The sequence below is a fragment of the Camelus bactrianus genome, chromosome 25 (genome assembly GCF_048773025.1).
Source record: "Camelus bactrianus isolate YW-2024 breed Bactrian camel chromosome 25, ASM4877302v1, whole genome shotgun sequence".
NCBI classification, from domain to species: Eukaryota; Metazoa; Chordata; class Mammalia; order Artiodactyla; family Camelidae; genus Camelus; species Camelus bactrianus.
Window position 1 is genome coordinate 23220233 of NC_133563.1, and position 19747 is coordinate 23239979.

Sequence of the window (19747 nt, forward strand, 5' to 3'; positions counted from 1 at the left end):
CAGCCATGCCATCGAGGGTTGACCAGCATCTATCTGCTTTCATTGACAGAGCTCTCACTACTTCCCAACGCAGTGGTCTATAGAAATCTTGACTGTTAGGAAGTTCTTTCTTGAGTTGAGTTGAGATCTGTCTCCTTGTGGGCATACAGAACATTTCTAATCCCCCTTCTGTATGGCAGCCCTTTAAATATTTGAAGACAGCTGTCATGTCTTCTCTTAGTCCCTTATGGTTTATGAGCAGAGGAGAAATGTGGTGAATGGGATGTTTACAGGATTGTCAGTTACTGTTAAGATGCAGAGCTCTGAGTGACAGCTCAGCTATTCCTTTGGCTGAGGTTCAGGGATTGGGCTTCACATGCCTGCAAGTTGTCATGGCATTATTCATCCCAGGTTGGATATAGAACATGTGAGTATGGCTTTGAATTCATACAATCTTTAATGGCAAGACTTAGCAATCTATCTTTCCTTCCTTCCTTCCTTCGTTCCTTCGTTCCTTCCTTCCTTCCCTCTCTCTCTCCTATTTTTTTTTTTAAAGGAGAGATTAGCGAGAGTTAGGGAGGTGTTGAAGACCAATAGCACCCCCCCCCCAGATATGTTTTCCTTGAAGCAATCAGAAGAAAAAAGAACTGACAAGGAAGTAATTTGTTATCATGTGATTCAAGGTGAACCACCTAATATGTTCTTGGACTGAAGGTGGGATTCATCCCACGCTGGGAGGTACTCTGGATTTCAGTGATTGTTGACTTCTTTTGGCTTCTCAAAGGGGTCTTTGGCCCCCAAAGGATTAAGAACTGTTCTTGTAAGCAAGTGTCTTTTCTAAAGAGGGTGGGAAGAGGGAGGACACCAGAGAGCTGGAGGGTTCAGGGAAGCAATAGGAAAGGACACCACAGCCAGCACAGGGGAACCGTCTGCTCTGATGGAGATGTGCAGCATGGTGGCCACCACCACACGTGATCGTTGAGCACTTCCTCTCTCTCCCTCTTTGCCCATCTCTCCTCCTTTCCTTTCTCCTTTGCTTCCTTTCAAATACTTTTCTTCTCTTCTTTTATAGGAGTTGAATAGCACAATGGCTAAATAGTTCAGGCTTTGGAGTCAGTCCTGAATTTGAATTCCAGCTTTTCTACCTGCTTAGTGTGTGATGATGGGCAAGTTGTTTAACCTTTCTAGTTACTTAATTTTTCTTTTGCAATGGAGTGAGAAGAACACCTACCTTATAGGATTACTATCTGGCTTAAATAGAAAAGACATACATAAATCATCTGATGAAAGCAGTCACTAAATGGAGGTCTTATTTTATACATATATATGGAAGCAATGAAAAGTGTCTGCTATAGTCAATAAATAAATATGTATTAGTTAAGATTCTCCAGAAAAACAGAAACAATAGGATGCATGTGTATAAATATGAGATTTATTATAAGGAATTGGCTCACATGATTATGGGGCTAAGATCTACCGCCAGCCAACTAGAGACCCAGGGGAGTCAATGGTGTAAATTCCCATCTGAGAACTGGCAGGCTCGAGACCCAAGAAGAGCCAGTGTTTCAGTTTGAATCCAATGTTCCAACTCAAGGCAGTCAGGCAGGGGCAATTCCTTTTTACTCAGCCTCTTTGTTCTATTCATGTCTTCAATTAATTGGATGAGAACCAACTACATTAGGGAAGGCAATCTGCTTTACTCAGTCTGTGTTCAAATGTTAATCTCATCCAGAAACACCCTCCCAAACAAACTCAGAGTAATATTTGATCAAATGTCTAGGCACTCCGTGGACCAGTCAAGTTGACATATAAAATTAACCGTTACACTATAGAGTATATTTCTAGGAAGTAAGAAGTTCTGCAAAGAAAAATAAAACAGAATAAGGGAAGAGAGTGAGGGGGAGTGCTGTTTTAGATAGAGTGGTCATCTGTCAGGGATGCTTTGAAAGTCATCGCCATGACTATATGAGTACTAAGCTCACTCTGATTAATGTCAACTCTGAACGCAACTGAAATGAACCCCCTGCTCTCCTTCCCATAGATGGACAACTTATAACATTAATATAGCAGATGACTAGTGACCACCTATGTTGCATTATGTGAGGACATCTTCCATGGTGCTGGTAGCATGGGAGGATGAAAAAGGCAACCAAACATTTACAAGGCCTGGTGTCCAGTCCTGGCTGTACCAGTAATCACTAAGTTATTTGCTTCTCTGTCTGAATCTCAATTTCATTTTCTGAAAATTGAGGAAAATAATGGCTCCCCACAAATATATTGTGAGAATAAGATATACCATTGTATTGAAAGACCTTTTTAGAATCACTGAGCCCCTGGCAAATGTCAAATGATGTTAACTCTTAAAAAAAAAAATTCAGGGATGTGGCAGAAGCCGATCTTGGAAGAGAGCTCTTGGTTTGGAAATTTGAACTCAACTTCACTGGATACTTTAGTGAAAAATTGTTCTGAGGCCACAGTTTTCCTTAAGCTGTCTTGGTTAATGAATAGCCTAGCTGGATATTTTGCTAGTGGCATAGAGAAAAAGAATTCAGAGCCACTAAATGAATCAGACCTGTTGTGGTAAAAATCATCATGAGATTTTCTAAGTGCATATTAAGATAATGTGAGTAAAAATAGTACATGCTCCCCTTTCATTTAGCTTTGCCTCTGGCATTGGGAAAATATCAAAGAAGACAGGCAAAACTGATGCAGTCTCCCTGATCCCTAAATAACCATAATCCACCTTTCTAGTGTGATAATGTAGCAGGGCAAGAGGAGAGACCACATTTGAGCCATTATTGTTCATTTTTCTAGTGCCCTACTAGAGATAGGAAGTATGTGAAAAGAGTTCTTCTCTTAACAAGACAGTTCAATGTTGTTTACATTTATTGATGTACTATGTGCCAAGACCTCAGCCAGACTAAGGGGATAAAAAGATACAAATCCCTTACTTCTCAAGGAGGTTAGTCTAATCAGGGAGATAAAAATGGAAACAAATTATAATAGTGTTCTGAGTACAATAAACCATTTACAGATGCAGAATCAGTAAAGAGGGGCAGATAATGAGTCCAATCTGAGGACTGTTGGAAGAGCTTCATAGAATTGGTGAAGTATAACCTGGGTTTTGAAGAATGAATAAGAGTTTACGTGGTAGAAAAAAGGCTGCTTCTGTCAATTCTTCCTTTTCTATTTTAATTAACTATGTAGGTGAGTACCTTTCTCCATAAATACATTGTAAATATTTTTATACTAGCCGTAATTAGGTCTTTAATTTGAATGTCATTAGAACAAAAGGAATACTACCGCAAAGATCTCCATGTTGCCTTTTTATAACCACATCCACCTCCTTCCTACCCTTCATCCTTAACCTGTCACAACCATGAATTGGTCCTTAATTTCTAAATTTTTTTCATTTAGGAAGTGTTTCTTAAATGGAACCCTCACATAGGTAACCTTTTGGGATTAGCTTTTTTTCACTCAGGATAATTCCCTGAGGATTCATCCAAGTCATCAATAGTTCCTTTTTATGTCTGAGTAGTAGTATTCATGGTATACATGTACCACAGTTTCTTTAACCATTAACTTGTTGAAGAACATTTGGATTAATTTCAGTTTGGGGCTATTATGAATAAAACTGCTATGAACATTTGTATAGAGTTTTTTGAGTGAATGTAAGTTTTCAGTTCTCTGGAATAAATATCCAAGAGTGTAATAGCTGAATTGTATGGTAATTTTATATATACTTTTAAGGAAGCTGCCAACCTGTTTTCAGAGTAGTTATATCGTTTTATATTCCCATGAGCAATGTGTGAGTGATATCATTTCTACTTGTCAGCATTTGTTATCACTTTTATTTTAGCCATTTTGATAGGTGTGGACAGTGAAATCTCACTGTGATTTTAATTTGCATTTTCCTGATGGCAAATGATGTTGAACATCTTTTCATGTGCTTATTTGTCATCTGTGTATCTTTGATGAAATATCTATTCAGGTTTTACTCATTTTCTGATTGGATTGTTTGTTTTTATTTACCAGTGCATTTTGAGTGTTCTTTATGGAGTCTAGATACTAATCTGTTGCTGAGCGTGTGGTTTGCAAATATTTTTTCCCTGTCTGTAGCTTCTCTTTTCATCTTCTTCATATGAGCTTTCACAGAGCAAAAAGATTTTATTTTGATGAATCCAATTTATCAAATTTTCTTCTTATGTGTTTGTACTTTTGGTGCCAACTCTGAGAACTCTTATTCCAACCCTTCATTCCAAAGATTTTCTCCTATTTTTTTTTCCTAAAAGCTTTACTTTTTATGTATAAGTTGATCATCAACTTAGTTTTGGTATAAAATATGGGGTTTAGGTCAAGTTTCTTTTTCTTTCTTTCTCTCTTTCTTTCTTCCTTCCTTTCTTTCTTTCTTTTTCTTTTTCTTTTTCTTTTTTTTTTTTTTTGCATGGATGTCCAATTGCTCCAGCACCAATTTACTGAGGTACTTTTGAACATTTGTTTAAAATCATATAGTTGAGCATATTTGTATGGATCTATTTTTGCTTTTCTATACTTTTTCATTAATGTATATATCTATCCCTCTGAAATACCCACTACTTATGTGTAGTACATACGCTTAATAGCTAGTAAAATGATTCCTTCCATGTTATTCTTCTTTGTCATGATTGTTTTAACTATTCTAGAGTTTAAGCCTTCCCATATAAATTTTAGAATAAGCTTGTCTATGTCTTTAAAAAAACAACCTTTCTGGCATTTTGATAGGAATTGCATTAAACCTATAGATCAATTTAGGGATAATTGACATCTCTACTATGTTCAGTCTTCCTGTCCATGAATATGGTAAACCTATCCATTGATTTATGTCCTCTTTGACTTGTTCTATCACTAGTGTAATTTTCAGCACCAGTTCTTGCACATGTTTTAAGTATATACCTAAATATTTCATCATCTTTGGAGTAATTATAAATGGTATCTATTAATTTTTTCCAATTGAATGAGCACAAATTGTATCTCATTGTGATTCTTGATTTTTTTTATTATTGTTATCATCATGTAGTTAAATAGTCTCTTCATTCATTTATTAACCATATGTATATATTTTCTATTTCTAAAGTATCCTTTTTATATATGTTTTTATATATTCCTTTTTAATATAATCTTGATGTTGATTCTTTTTCAGTTTTTTATATTGCACATGTCTTTTCCCAGTTGTAACTTATCTTTTTATTTTCTTTAAGGTATTTTTTTATGAATAACTTAAAATTTTTATTACTAAGTTTATCAATCTAATTTCTAGTCAATTAATTTTATATCTTAATTTGGGGCTATTTAGAATTTATATCTCCAAGTCACAATGACTTGAATGAGCTAAATTAACACAACATTTTTATTGGAAACAATTTTAAAATGGAAAATACCAGTTTTCATAGTCCTATTCTAAATAAGCAGAGAGAAACTGTTCCCTTTCTAAGACCCTATCTACAATGTACCCAAACAATTAAAAAATTTTTTTGAATTAAAAACTGAAATAATATCCCCAATAGTTTTGGGGAAAAAAAAAAAACTTTCTGTTTCAGGTAAGTTTCCCCATAAAAACTGAGAGAAATAGATTCCTGGAGGTTATCTTAAGACTTTAATTTTCGCTGATTATTTCCAAAACACAAACTAATTTTTATCCCATGACTTCTTACAGTATTCTGTTTTGGAATGTTTCAGTGTGGTACAGAGGGCTGACACCTAAGTTAGTGGTTAAGTATTTGGCTATTAAAGAAAGGAGATTTGGTGCCCAAAAATGTAATATATAAACTTTGGATTGAGCTGCAGTATTTAGCTTCCATAATGAGTATCGGAGTATTTCCTTGGTAAATACATTTTTCTCCCATCTGGTAAAAGGATCTAGGTATTCCACACATTTATGTCTGAGGAAAAACAAAAAACAAAAACAAGATCCTTTTAGTTAAGTGTGGCCTGTAGGTGCAGAGACATATTAAACTGCCTACTCCGACTAGAGTAGTTCAACTATTCCCCCCCCCCAGGAAAAAATGTATTCAATTTATTTATGAACACTTCTTTATTTTGGTTTTCATTACATAAATTATATTTTGAAGACTGTTCTATTGTCATTTTAATATTAGAAAGTAAAGTAGGGGTTTGCTGGGCAATTTCAAGAAGTTGACATGGTTCTTAATCACATTAAGAATATTCTAGTATTTTGGCTCTGTATGAATGTAAGTGGTGGTTTTTACCTCATCCAGCACAGACCTACCCTATATCAGATAGCCTCCCCCTTTGCTGCAAAGACAGCTGTTTGCCTTTTGCATCTTGCCCACAATGACTGTTGGGCTGGGACTTCCACTGAAGGTAAAGTTTAGGGTAGTTCCCCTCCAGCCACTGGGCATCCTTTTGTAGATCCTTATTATGAAACTTGATTTAAAAATACACAAGAAATTGATAAGACATTGTAAACTGACTCTACTTCAACTAAACAAAAAAAATTTTTTTAATCAATTACTTAAATGATTTTGGAGGGTAAAATCCTACTGTCACATAGACACAATATGTAAAAGAATTTGAATTGAGGGAAATTCTTGGGCTCTTTTCCAATTTTCTTCTTCCACAAACCCTTCCTATTTTAGCAAAGGTCTATGTACCTTACTTAGATTAAATGCATGGCCCTGACTTTTCCTTGAATTCAGGAAGCCTGTATTTCTCTTCTCTTATCACTTCCTCCAGCATAGACTTATCAGAATAGGAGAGCCGCCTCTCTGCTTCCTGGCCATCTTCCCATCTCTGCTGACTCCCACACTGGTGTTGCTAAGACCTTTCCTGGAAAGAATCTACAGGCTAAAACCCAAGGCTGGATGATTTTGCACAGACATTACTTTCTGAAATATGTGGAAGGCTTGCGTTGCCAGGATGGTGTGAACCTGCCAGTGTTTTGCTAACTATTTCCAGAACTTTGGCTCAGCTGCCAGCTGTTAACCACGTTGTTTTTTCCCTAGTAAAAATGCATTTAAAAGAAGGGTTATAAAAATATGGTTGCTTTAATAGGAACTTTATTGTATTCTTAGCACCAAATTATCTGAAAGATATTAAAACAGACCCACCCTTTTAAAAGTTCTAACAGTAACACGGATGCTTTTTTGGTCTGTACTTTGCAGAAGTGAAATTCTTCTGTCAAACTCCAGCAATTGCTGATATTGTAATCCTGGTTGATGGCTCGTGGAGTATTGGAAGATTCAACTTCAGACTGGTTCGGTCTTTTTTGGAAAACCTGGTTACAGCATTCAATGTGGGCTCAGAGAAGACACGAATTGGTACATCTTCTATTATTAACAGCAGTTGGCTGTCAATGTAAAACCAGTAGGAAGTTTCTTAAGAAATTTCAAAGATTCTTTACAAAATCGTTTTCAGAATTACAGGTTCAACTATAGTGATGGTCCCCAAAGGGCAAATTTAAATCAATAAATATTTATTCCTATAAAGTTTTGCTATAGCATTTGCCTTCAATTAACCATTGAACACCTTCCAATTTTCTGGAAAGTCAAAATCTTCTTGACCTAATAATAATAATAATAGTAATAATAATAAAACTGTTGAAGTTCCCTTGATTGAAGAATTTATCAGGTAAAAGTTTTCTTTTTATTTAAAAGACGTGACTGAATCCAGTGGAATGATTAACTCAATGGAAATTGGAAATAGTTTCAATAGTGCAAGATAATCTTTACCAATTTAATTCTAGCTGAGATAAAAAGCAAAAACAAAAAAGTTGTAAATCTTTGAGCAACGTTATCTACCTTGTTGTATGAAAACTTGTTGTTTCACTTCTAAATAGCCATTAAGGAAACTCATTCCTTTGGAAATAAAAACAAACACCAAAAGTTTAATTTCATCCACTTTTGGTGGTGAACCTACTATAGGGTATACAGAAGTCAAGATACAGTGTTGTACACATGAAGCTTGTATAATTTTATAAACCAATGTACCCCAATTTTAAAAATTCAATAAATTTAGATCTTTTATCTATAAACACGACTGGACTTAAAAAATGCTCAGTATCTTCTTGGGTGCTCACTTTTAGATGACTAGAAAATATGTCCATTTCCCCAGCCCCCAGGTATGTTGAAATTAATTCCTTAAATTGATGTCAACAATTCATTTGGAAAATACACAGTGAGGCAGTGGAAAAAAACGTTGCAAAGATTAGGCCCTTCATCATTCTAGTTTCTCAAATGGTCCACTAGATCTCTGAGTAACCCGTCATTTCTGGATGGGCTTTCTCATCTTTCTTTTCCAGGTCTTGCACAGTATAGCGGTGATCCAAGAATAGAATGGCACCTGAATGCCTTTAAAACAAAAGATGAGGTGATCGAAGCCATCCGAAATCTACCATACAAGGGAGGAAATACACTAACAGGTATGTTTTGTTTAGTCCACATTTTCAGCAACGTATCTTGCTGAAGAATAGTTTTATTGCTTTCTTTTGCCACTGTGTAAGACTTAGCATGGTATTTTTTTAACCAAACTAGCATCTAAAGTTCTTAGATGGCTCTTTTTCTCAAACTCAGCATTAAGAGTTAAAACTCAGGCATCTTGTTTCTTTTGCTGTATGAGTGTGACATCCCAGGAAGGGCTTGCTTGAGCTAGAAGAAAACGGATGCTGACAGCCTTTCGTGGCTGTCTTAACCTTTGTCAGTTCATCTTCCTTCCTTTTTTCACCAGTTTTCTTCTCCAGTCACCCTGTTAATTAAATAAAAACAAATTTCTGTTTTCAAAGAAGGTATTTCCTTTGTCCTTATCCTGCCATCAGTAGTGATCATGAAAATATTTATGGAGCTTTAGCTCACCAGTATTTTTGATAAATGAGTACAGTCGCCCTTCACATTCACAGATTCAACCAACCAGGGATCAAAAATATTTGGAAAAATATTCCAGGAATTTCCAAAAAACAGAACTTGAATTTGTTGCATGCTGGCAATTATTTACACAGCATTTACATTCTATTGGCTGTCATAAGTAATCTAGAGATGATTTAAAGTATACAGAAAGATGTGCATGGATTATATGCAAATACTATGCCATTTCAAATAAATGAGCATCTGTGGATTTTGGTATCCACAGAAGGTCCTATAACCAATCCCACCACAGATACCAAGGAACGACTATAAGAATATTTAGATTATAATTATCCATGGCCCAACCACAAGCGTTTATCACAGGTTTTAACCCATGCTATTTCCTTCTACAAGCACACAATGTAGATCCTCAGTGTAAACAAGAGATGCTCTCATTGAATTTTAAGTAAACCACTGAAATCCTGATAAACAGCTTTGCCAATTTGAGGCATAATCTAACAGGTTTTTTTGTTAATACAACAAAAATTTATTTAACACAAATCCTATAACAATATTTGGCATTTCCTATTTTTGGGAGGTGAAAAGTGTCACATTCAAAAGGCCAGGGGTTCAGTTATCATTTTATATCTGTCCCGTCTACCCTTATAAAACCGAGAAAGAGCTTGGTGGTTCTTTAGATAATCATGAACAGAATGAAAGTATAGTGATAAGATTTGGAACAGTTGCTTCTGTATGGATATTCTTGTTTCACCCTAAATTTTAAAGGTTTAGATTTTCTTGTACACAGATCTGTCAACATCTGTTGACCATGAATTCAACGTTCATTATAAATGTTAGTTTCTGAAATGATGCAGTGTTCAAGTATTTTTTATTATTTCTCTTCTGGTGGATTTTAGTTTTTCATCAGATCTGTCAAAGAAAAATTCACTGTAAAAATGAAGATGGAAGTTTGCATCTAATAAAACTCTTTTAACTCTAGTAAGTTACTCATCTTGTGGTTACATTTTGCAGAAATGGAAGGCTTTTTATTAGAGATGGTTGGTTTGTATTTATTTTTTCTTGTTTTCTTCCAGGTCTTGCTTTGAACTACATTTTTGAAAATAGCTTTAAACCAGAAGCAGGAGCAAGGACTGGAGTGTCCAAAATTGGCATTTTAATCACAGATGGAAAGTCCCAAGATGATATTATTCCACCATCCAGAAACCTTCGTGAATCTGGTGTGGAACTGTTTGCTATAGGTATGTGTTCATTACGGTCCTGTTTCAACAGTGGGCACAGACACACGACCACTTAACACTACACACAGCGCGAAGTGCACGTCACTGAAAGCCAGGAGACCTGAACACTTTCGAGTCTTGGCCCTGGCAGTAGCCAGTCATGTGATCTGAGTCCAACTTCCTTACATTTAAAACAGAAGGGATGGTACCGGTCCTGGATCCTGCAGTGTGCAGATCTCTAGGAGAGATGCCATACACAAAATGTTGTGAAAGGGGTGAAGGGTGAAGGTTAGGCACATATTCCTTACCATTTAGTTAGTCGAGACTTTTCTCTTTGGTGTCATTTTATAGCTGTCTCTCCTCTGATAGTATAGGGAGAAACTAAGTGACCATTTTCAAGGAATTAAGGTCCTTTATCTATTTAAAGAAAGTACAGGGTGGTAGATATGCAGGATTATTTCTTTGAAATTAACCCTTTGTAAGGTATTAGTTTTGTGAAAAGGATATATATGGCATATACACAGAAAAACTGCAAAATATTTAGTTGATATAACTTTGCTCTTGATTAAGTTGTTTAATTTTTTTTCTTTTTTTGGCAGTAGAAAGGCCTTCCGTTTAGTAGAGGCTGACAAAGAACACAAACAAACAAATCCTCTGACTTGTTCCTGGATTTGTTACTCAAAATGTGCTTTGTGGAATGTTTTATTCGAATAGTATTTGCTTATTTGCTGGGTGGCTTGCACTGTGGTAGGTGGTGGAGCCTAGAGATGAACAAGGCAAAATCCTTACAAAACAAATTCCTTCCAAGTCATGATGACCATTTCCTCACTTTTCCATGCTCTTTGCAAGTTAAACTGTTTTGTTTGGAAAGGTGAGAGAGAAAGAGAGAGAGAGAGAGAGATTTAGAGCTAGCTTCTCTAGAATTTTTAAATGAATCCAAACTTGTTGGTTTTAACTAAATGCCATAAAAAGTATTATTGACATTAAGCTTATGGCTTCAGCATGTACTGTTATTTTGTTATTGTGGACATAGATCCAACTGTGCATTTTATTTGTTTGTTTGTTTGTTTATTTATTTGGGGGGGAGGTAATTAGGTTTATTTTTTAATTTAGTTATTGTTTAACGGGGGTACTGGGGATTGAACCCAGGACCTCGTGCATGCTAAGCACTCACTCCACCACTGAGCTGTACCCTTTCCCAGCAACTGTACATTTTAGAAGCTACAGTAGAAAACCTTCAGGCAAGAAACATCAGAGAGATTGATTTAATTTTTATTGTTTGTTTTGCTATCCTTTTGTTCAACAAAGAAAATCCCTGCAGAAGACTTAAACGAATAGGGGATTAATTAATGTGTTTACTCTCCATGCTGTGGTCTTGTTAATAATGAATGGATAAGTTTAGGTGAACTCATTCGGATGTGATTTGGACTTTTTCTCTGGGAATTACCTGGAAATCAGTAGTATTTATTATCTTATAACCCCCTAAAGCAATCAGTTCAGAAACAACCGATGCTTTGTTATTCAGTCTGTTGAGGTTGGCAGATCAATTAAACGGCACAGCCAGGCATCTCAGAAGTAATTAATGTTGCCCCAAGTAATCTCTCTTCCTGGCTTCTGTCGTACCTCTTTTTAACATCCTTAGTTAATCGCAGTGACAGGGATTTTTAAAGAAATGCTCCTTGTTTGCTGAATCCTGGGGAAGAGAAATCTGCCTTTACACCTGTGAAACCCAATCCTGTGCCTCCTTTTTTTCTATTTCTAATTTCACTTGTAAATATTTGCTCATATTAATGTGCAGTCTTCTGAGAGGCAGCTTGAGATGGTGATCAAGAGCATATGACTTTGGATCTGGACTGCCTGGGTGGAACCCCAGATGCACACCTACCGGTTGTGCTTCCTCGAGCTAGTTAATTAACCTCTCTGTGCTTCAGTGTACTCATCTGTAAAACGGGAGAAACAAGAATGCCAAACTCATAGGGTTAATTGTGAGGATTAAATGTGTTCATATACAGAAGACACTGATGTGCTTGGGGCATAGTAAGCACACCCTAATTGTTAGCACCCATGGCTAAGACAGGCTGGAATATTTCACGAGAGCCAAAGATTTTCTGTCTCAATTTAAGTAAACTAATGTTTTAGGAATTTAAAGATGAAGTTTTGATAGTGTAGAATTCTGGTTTAATTACTATTGCTTCTGCAGTATTTATGAAAGGCAGATGGTAGTTTCATCAATACATCTTTCTGCTAAGATGTACTGAATAAGATTAAAATGTAATCATTTAAAAGTTTTTTTGAAAGTACCTTTTTAAAAAGCAATCTGACTCGAGGTATGCCTCTTTAAAGTACAGATGCTTTGATTACGGTGGCGACTGATGGTTACATGTAAGGCTCGCCACAGTTGTGTTTTCAAATGGGGCATGACTGTTATAACCCCTCCTGTGGTCCTCAATGCCAGGGGTGAAAAACGCAGATGAGAATGAACTGCAGGAGATTGCCTCCGAACCGGACAGCATGCACGTGTACAACGTTGCCGAATTTGACCTGATGCACACAGTTGTGGAGAGCCTGACAAGGACTGTCTGCTCCAGGGTGGAAGAACAGGACAAAGAGATCAAAGGTAAAATGAACGACAGGGAGCAGACGTTCTGCTCATGTGGGTATCACCTTGCACGAACGTCTATCATGGATTATGAAAATTCATATCATGTTTCATGTTGACTTTCTAAATAGAGTCCTTTTTTCTCCTAAGAGGTGGATCATCAGAGTAGAAGAGGGCAAGTTCTGTAGGGGTGAGGGAGGGGTACTTTAAACTACTAGGTAATTTTCTCCATGGTATTGCATTTAGACCATAATATTTTTTTAATTAAATGTTGGATTTTGAGATAATTTCACATTCACATAAAGCTGTGAGAAATTATGCAGAAAGAGATTGTGTCTATCTTTACCCCTTTCCCTCAATGGTAACATATTACAAGGCTGCAGTACAACATCCCAGGCAGGAAATTGGCATTGATACAGTCAAGATGCGGAACATTTCCATCACCAGGAGGGTCATTTCTGTTGTCTTTTTACAGCCACATTCACTCCTTCAATCTCTTCCTTTGGGTAAGTACCCCTAGCAGATAAAAAATCCTAAAGTTCAAGGACTTTGAACATCACATGTCCCAAATCTTTTATAGACTTACTGTTTTTTTTTTAATTTTTATTTTTTATTGAAGTGTAGTGGATTTACAATGTTAGTTTCAGGTGTACAGTGAAGTGATTCAGTTACACATATACATACATATATATTTTTTCTTTTCAGATTCTTTTTCATTATATGTTATTATAAGAAATTGAGTATAGTTCCCTGTGCTACACAGTAGATCCTTGTTGTTTATCTATTTTATATATAGTAATGTGCGTCTCTTAAGCCCCAACCCCTGGTTTATCCCTCCCTGCCCTTTCCCCTTTGATAACCATAGTTTACTATGTCCATGTAAACTTACTGTTTTGATATGTATGTTACACACACAAAGTGCTTACATAATTCCTAGTTCACAGTGGGCATTCAGTACATGTTAGTTGCTTTTTCTTCTCTTTTTTACTGTTAAATATTGGCCATTTGTTGAACTAAAGTCTTCAGGATAGAGGCTGTACCCCCTGTTACTTAAAAACATAGGCTCTTATGTCAAGAAACTTGAGTGTCAGTTTCAGCTCTGATACTTACTGAGTGTGAGACTTGGGCAAGTTGTTTAGCTTCATTCGGACTTGATTTTCTCACCTACAAAATGGGAATAATAAAAGCTACTACTGAGAATTAAACGAGGTGATACTTCTAAGAAGCGCCAAAGAGTACCTTTAGATACACACGAATTCATTAATGTTGTGTTTTTGCTTTGTTTTTTACTATCTTACAGCAATGTCTTTAAGAAAGTTCCTTAGAGTCAAGGACTATGTCTTATTTGTGTCCTAAGAACCTAGCACAGTGATTGGTACCTGAAAGACACTAAAATGTTTCCATGAACAAATGTAGCTCAGGCAGACTGTGTTACTTTGCTTTGCTTTATTGCACTTGGCAGGTACTGTATTTTTTTTTACAAATGGAAGGTTTGTGGCAACCCTGTGTTGAGCAAGTCTGTTGGTGCCATTTTCCCAAAAGCAACACTTTTTAAATAAGATATGTACATTTTTAAGACATAATGCTAGAGCACACTTAATAGACTACAGCGTAATGTGAACATAACTTTTATATGCACTGGAAAACCAGAAAATTTGTGACTCGCTTTACTGCAGTGGTCTGGAACTCAATGTGCAATATCTCCAAAGTATGCCAGTAATGAATTACTGAATCAACTTATCTAGAGCTGAACATCTTAGAGGCAGCATAAAATCAATAGTCATTCCCAGAATTCTGCACCTACTCTCTGCCACAGGGAACTATATTCAATATCTTGTAATAACCTACAATGGAAAAAAATCTGAAAAAGAACAGATAGATACATGTATAACTGAATCACTCTGCTCACTGCTGTACACCTGAAACACTGTAAATCAACTAGACTTCAATTAAAATTAACAAAAAAATAATCAACAGTCATTGCTGACTAATAGAGCTTCCTAGGTTCATAAGAAATAACTTTGGGACAGAGTTTCATTTTATGTGTTTCTTTAATTTAGCCTCAGCCCTTGCCACCGTTGGGCCACCTACAGAGTTGATTACTTCTGAAGTCACTGCCAGAAGCTTTATGGTTAATTGGACTCATGCCCCAGGAAAAGTGGAAAAATACAGAGTCGTGTATTATCCTGCCAGGGGTGGAAAACCAGAAGAGGTAATAAGGAGGCAATACTTTCAAACCACTGTTTTCATTCTCTCAAGTCTTCTACAGTAGTGAGGACGAGAGAAATGTATATACAAGGAGATGATTCTGTCACAAGCATTTAAAATGACTTGACTGACGTCATTCCCCTGTGTCCATGTTGTCCTTCCATCTTGGCAGGTTATGGTGTTTACATTATTTACATCTTCTCTCACCTCCATCGAATAATCTTCAGAACTGGTCATGTGTCTTTTTCTGCACAACTTACTGTGACTTCATTTTTTTGGTGTAATTTTAAACATTAAGGAGTTCTAAAGCCAAAGGAATCAGTAGTTAATTATCTGGCCAGAACCCTCTTTTGCTACTCATGCTTTCTGTCTACTTTGGGAGAGGGTCTGAACTTTCTGCCTTAAGGAAGTCTGTGTGTTCCAAATAATGTGTTTACATGGTCTTCTGGGGTTTGGGATTTCTCAGACATTTGTGGAGATTAGCGCAATGGAGAAGCCATAATAAGTCGTCTGTGGCTGGCCTTTCTCATGGGTTGACCATCCCAGTAGAGGACACCTATTGCCAGATCAAGTTAGTGAAGTAGATCATGGGAGTTTTAAATCATTTGCTTAAAAAAAAATCAGAGTGCTTCCAATAGTTCTGTATTTTTCATGACTAATAAACCTTTTAAATTCCTCCCAGAGCCCCATGGAAAAATATCACATGCCAGCTGGTACTAAGTAGATGTGATGAGGATGACAGTTAGCCTAAGAATGACACAGTTCCCATTAGATGTGAATGAATAAGGGACTTTTGGACATATTCCATAGAAGGTCACTTCATGTGAGGATTCAGGGACAATTGACTGCCACCGTGGAAAAGAAGATGTGGTGCAAATAGGAAAATACTTAATGAAAGATTCTTGCTAGAGATAGTTTTGCTTTTTGACTTCATTTCTGTAGGTGAGCTACTCCGTCCTCTCATTCCTCGATTCGTTCTTTAAACAGGTGGTGGTGGATGGAAGCGTGTCCTCCACGGTGTTGAAGAACCTGATGTCTTTAACTGAATATCAGATAGCAGTCTTTGCAATATACGCTCACACTGCTAGTGAAGGCCTGCGGGGAACCGAAACCACACGTGTGTATTGAATTCTACCCACTTCTGACTCTGCATAGCACTGTGCAGGGGACTTAGTTGTCACTCTGTATGCAGCACTGGTTCCTGCTGTATCTGTTGTTGGCCGGTGCTACATATTGGAAGGGCTATTATAAAACTGTGGTATGTTTAGGAGAGAGAAGCCTTAGTGATGAAGGATGCAAAATGCATTTATTCATCTGATAAATAAATATTTAGCTTATGCCTATTATATACTAAGCACTGGGCTTGAATTTGTCAGTAGAAATAGAGAAGGACCTCCATAGCTCTCCTGCCCAGTAGAGTATCAGGAAAGTATGTTACATCTATTTTCATTATGAGCATCATTATAATTGAAACAAGCTTCTGAACACTAGTAATCCCTTATCTCAGCAAGATCATGATCACACGCACACACACACACACACACACACACACACACATTCAGAGAATCCTGGGAGAAGATAATCTTAAGAAACTTGATCACTCACTCATTTAGTTATTTTGGACATTAACTGAGTTCCCGTTACACGCGAGGCACTATGCAAAGTTGGTCTAAACACATTGCCTCTGATAGAACAGAAGTGATGTAAACAACAAGAAGAAAGTGCCAGGTATTATGATAATCAGGCTTCATGTCCAACACATTGGGTTTATCCCTGAAAGCAATTTGTAAGGCAAGGGTCAATACTCCTGCTTTGCAGAAACATTTTAGTGACAATCTCTGCCCTTAAGGAAGTTTTAGTCTAGCAAGGCAGAAAATGCAAACCAAGGATATGCAAATGAACTAGCCTGATGAAGTGCTACAGGCAGTCCAGTATGAGTGTGACCGAGGCTGCACGTGTAAGCAAAGTCCTGAACATGGCATTGTGGTTGGAAAAGCAAGCAGATCCTGGAAGTATATTTAAAAACAAAGTTTCATAGATTTTATCACCATTGTTTAAGCCAGGAACTTGCAGTTTATTTTTAAGCCCTTTATCTCTGTCTCTCAAATGTGGCCAATCTTATTTCTTTATTAACTCCATTTTATTCAAACCCTATTGCTCCTGACTTAGTCTTGTTCCCTGACTGTCTTTGGTTGAATGCGTTCAGTGAGTATTTATTCATTCATGCATTTGCTCATCCAGCAACTCATTTATTCTGTCATTTATTAAGTGACCCAACAACTGTTTTTGTTGGCTGCTTGCATGTCAGACACTGTGCTTGGTAATGGCCATGAAATGATGATCAGAAGAGACTCCCTGCTCTCGAATGGCTCCCAAAGAAATGTGCCTGTCACTGTAATAAGATATGAGAAACCAGATGTCATTCCTGCTTTTAAACATTCAGGATGTTGACCCTCCTCAAAGGAGCTTACATGGCTATGTGAACAGATACAAGGATGAAAATTATCTGAAAAACATGTTTACTTAACAGATCTTAACATACAGATACCTTGAAATAAGCAAGCACACTAAGTGACTGACTATTTTTAAAAAATCTTCTCTTGCAGTTTCTTTACCTATAGTTTCCGACCTTGAACTGTACGATGTGACTGAGAACAGTCTGAGAGCAAGATGGAATGCAGTGGCTGGGGCGTCCGGGTACCTGATCCTTTATGCTCCTCTCACGGAAGGTCTGGCTGGGGATGAAAAAGAGGTAACCACTTGCTGCGTATCAGAGTCCCAGAATCTTTGACTTCCTTAACATAGTTTTTTGTTTTTACTACAAAAATGTCATGTATTAAGTCTAGAAAAGTCATATTAGCAAAAGGCAAATAAAACACTTGTAATCCCAACACTTGGAAGTAGCCACTGTCAACATTTAGTTAGTAGTCTTTTTTCTTTTAAGAATACCAGATACTCAAAATTTATTCTGTGGATAAAAATACAGTGACTTAGATGACGAATGTTTAGTTTTTTTTTTTTTTTCTTTTTAAAGAGAGTTAGAAAACTTAGTTTTAGCATAAGAAACTTTAATGACCAATATGTCATTAAGGGATATTTTGGTTGTTTTGAGATTTGCTGATTTAAAACTTGATGAGGAATAATTTAAAATGCTCACATATTTTAGAGAAATATACGTATTAACCTCACAACTAACCATCCCTTTTTTTTTTCCAGTTAGTGGTCTTTTTAATGCATTTTTAACACAACCAGTGGGAATGGTTTTGTAGTTTTCATTTGGTTTATTGTGAATATCTTTCCATACCATTAAATAGTGTTTTGTATAGTTATTTTAAATAGCTTTATAGTATTCTGTTGTTGGTTTGTACTAGGCCGTGTTCAATTAATATCATGTTATGGGACATTTAGATAATTTGCTGTCTAAATAGGCTTTGAGACCGTTCTCAACATATAAGCTTGCATGGTCGTCTGATTATTTCCTTAGGATAAATTTCTAGAATAAAGTTTCTTTTTTCAAAGAGTATGCAAATTATTAAGCCTTATACCAGGTATTACCACATTATTCTAGAGAAATTTTATATAATTTATACTGCTATATGCAGTTCACAAATGACTGTAATGACCCTATGTACATTGACTTAGAAAAATTTGTTTTACTAATCTGAGAGGTAGATGAATATATCTCATTGATGTGGATTTTATGCATTTATTCCGATTTAAATGATGAATCTTTGACTTTCGAATCACTTATTTTAGTTCTCATTTTTAACTTACGGGGAACGATTACTGTAATACGGATATTCAAGAAATAGAGAGGAAATGTCTGTGCTTGTTGGGAGTGCCTTGACCAGGGGAGTGGATAAAAGAGGACGTTCAGAATTCCATTCTTCAGCGTTGTCTAAAACCTGCCTCTGGTGACAGAAATCTTTAGAGCCAAGAACAAGCATACGGTGAATCTAATGTCAAGAACAGAATATTGGTGACGTGTTCTTTTATTTCCAAAGTTTAGACAGCTTTTGCCCATTTGGATTTAATGTTAATTGGAATTATTTTGGTGGAAGGAAAACTTTAAAATGATGCTGAAAAGACACTCAGATTCACCAGGAAGGAAAAAAATAAAAAAGACGGAAATACCTGTTCACACCCAATAAATTGGCAGAATTTTTGAAGTCTGATAATATTGTGTGTTAGTGAGCATGTGGGAACCCAGAATCACTCATGCAAACTAGGATGTCAATTGGTACAGCTGCCGTGGAGAATAATTTGAAATATGTCATCAAGTTAAAGATATATACAGTTTTTTAGATATATACCATAGGGAAACATTCTTCAAGGACTTTTCAGTGCAGCACTTGGTCAGAATAAATTACTGCAAACAAATGCTGTGTTCATCAATAGAAGAATGGACAATAGCAGCATATTTATATAAAAGAATATCATAAGGGCACTAAATAATGTCAACTCGGCCTCTGTGTATCAACATGAATAAGTCTTAAAACATAATATTATCAGGGGAAAAATTGTAAAAATATTACATTGATATGGTCCCATTTATGCACATTGTTAAACATATGAACCATATATTATTTATAGATATATACATATGTATGGAGAAGAAAAAATGGATCAATGAGATACACCTCAACATCAGGGTACAGGTAGTGAACAGAAAGAGTGAGAAAGAATTTGTGTTTTACCTGACTATGTTAGTTCTTTTTAAAATAAGATCTGAAGTCAATATGACAAAATGTTGATATTTATTAAATTTGAGTGGTGGGTGTGTCAGGATATATTAAGTTATTTCCTCTACATTTATATTATATACACTGAGATATTTCAAGATCAGAAATTTTCATTTGACCATAACGCTGGCAATTGTGTGACTGGAG

At 36.3% G+C, this 19747-nt stretch overlaps 1 protein-coding gene across 3 annotated transcripts in view; it reads left to right on the plus strand.

Annotated features, from left to right (window-relative positions):
• COL14A1 (collagen type XIV alpha 1 chain) overlaps window positions 1–19747 on the plus strand; it is a 184362-nt gene that overhangs the window by 35422 nt on the left and 129193 nt on the right. For all 3 annotated transcript variants that reach the window (XM_074352994.1, XM_074352992.1, XM_074352993.1), the window contains exons 6-12: window positions 7140–7295; window positions 8276–8395; window positions 9908–10072; window positions 12507–12668; window positions 14711–14862; window positions 15846–15975; window positions 17465–17610. In XM_074352994.1, coding sequence (XP_074209095.1) covers window positions 7140–7295; window positions 8276–8395; window positions 9908–10072; window positions 12507–12668; window positions 14711–14862; window positions 15846–15975; window positions 17465–17610 — 1031 coding nt within the window. The remainder of the gene's footprint in view (window positions 1–7139; window positions 7296–8275; window positions 8396–9907; window positions 10073–12506; window positions 12669–14710; window positions 14863–15845; window positions 15976–17464; window positions 17611–19747) is intronic.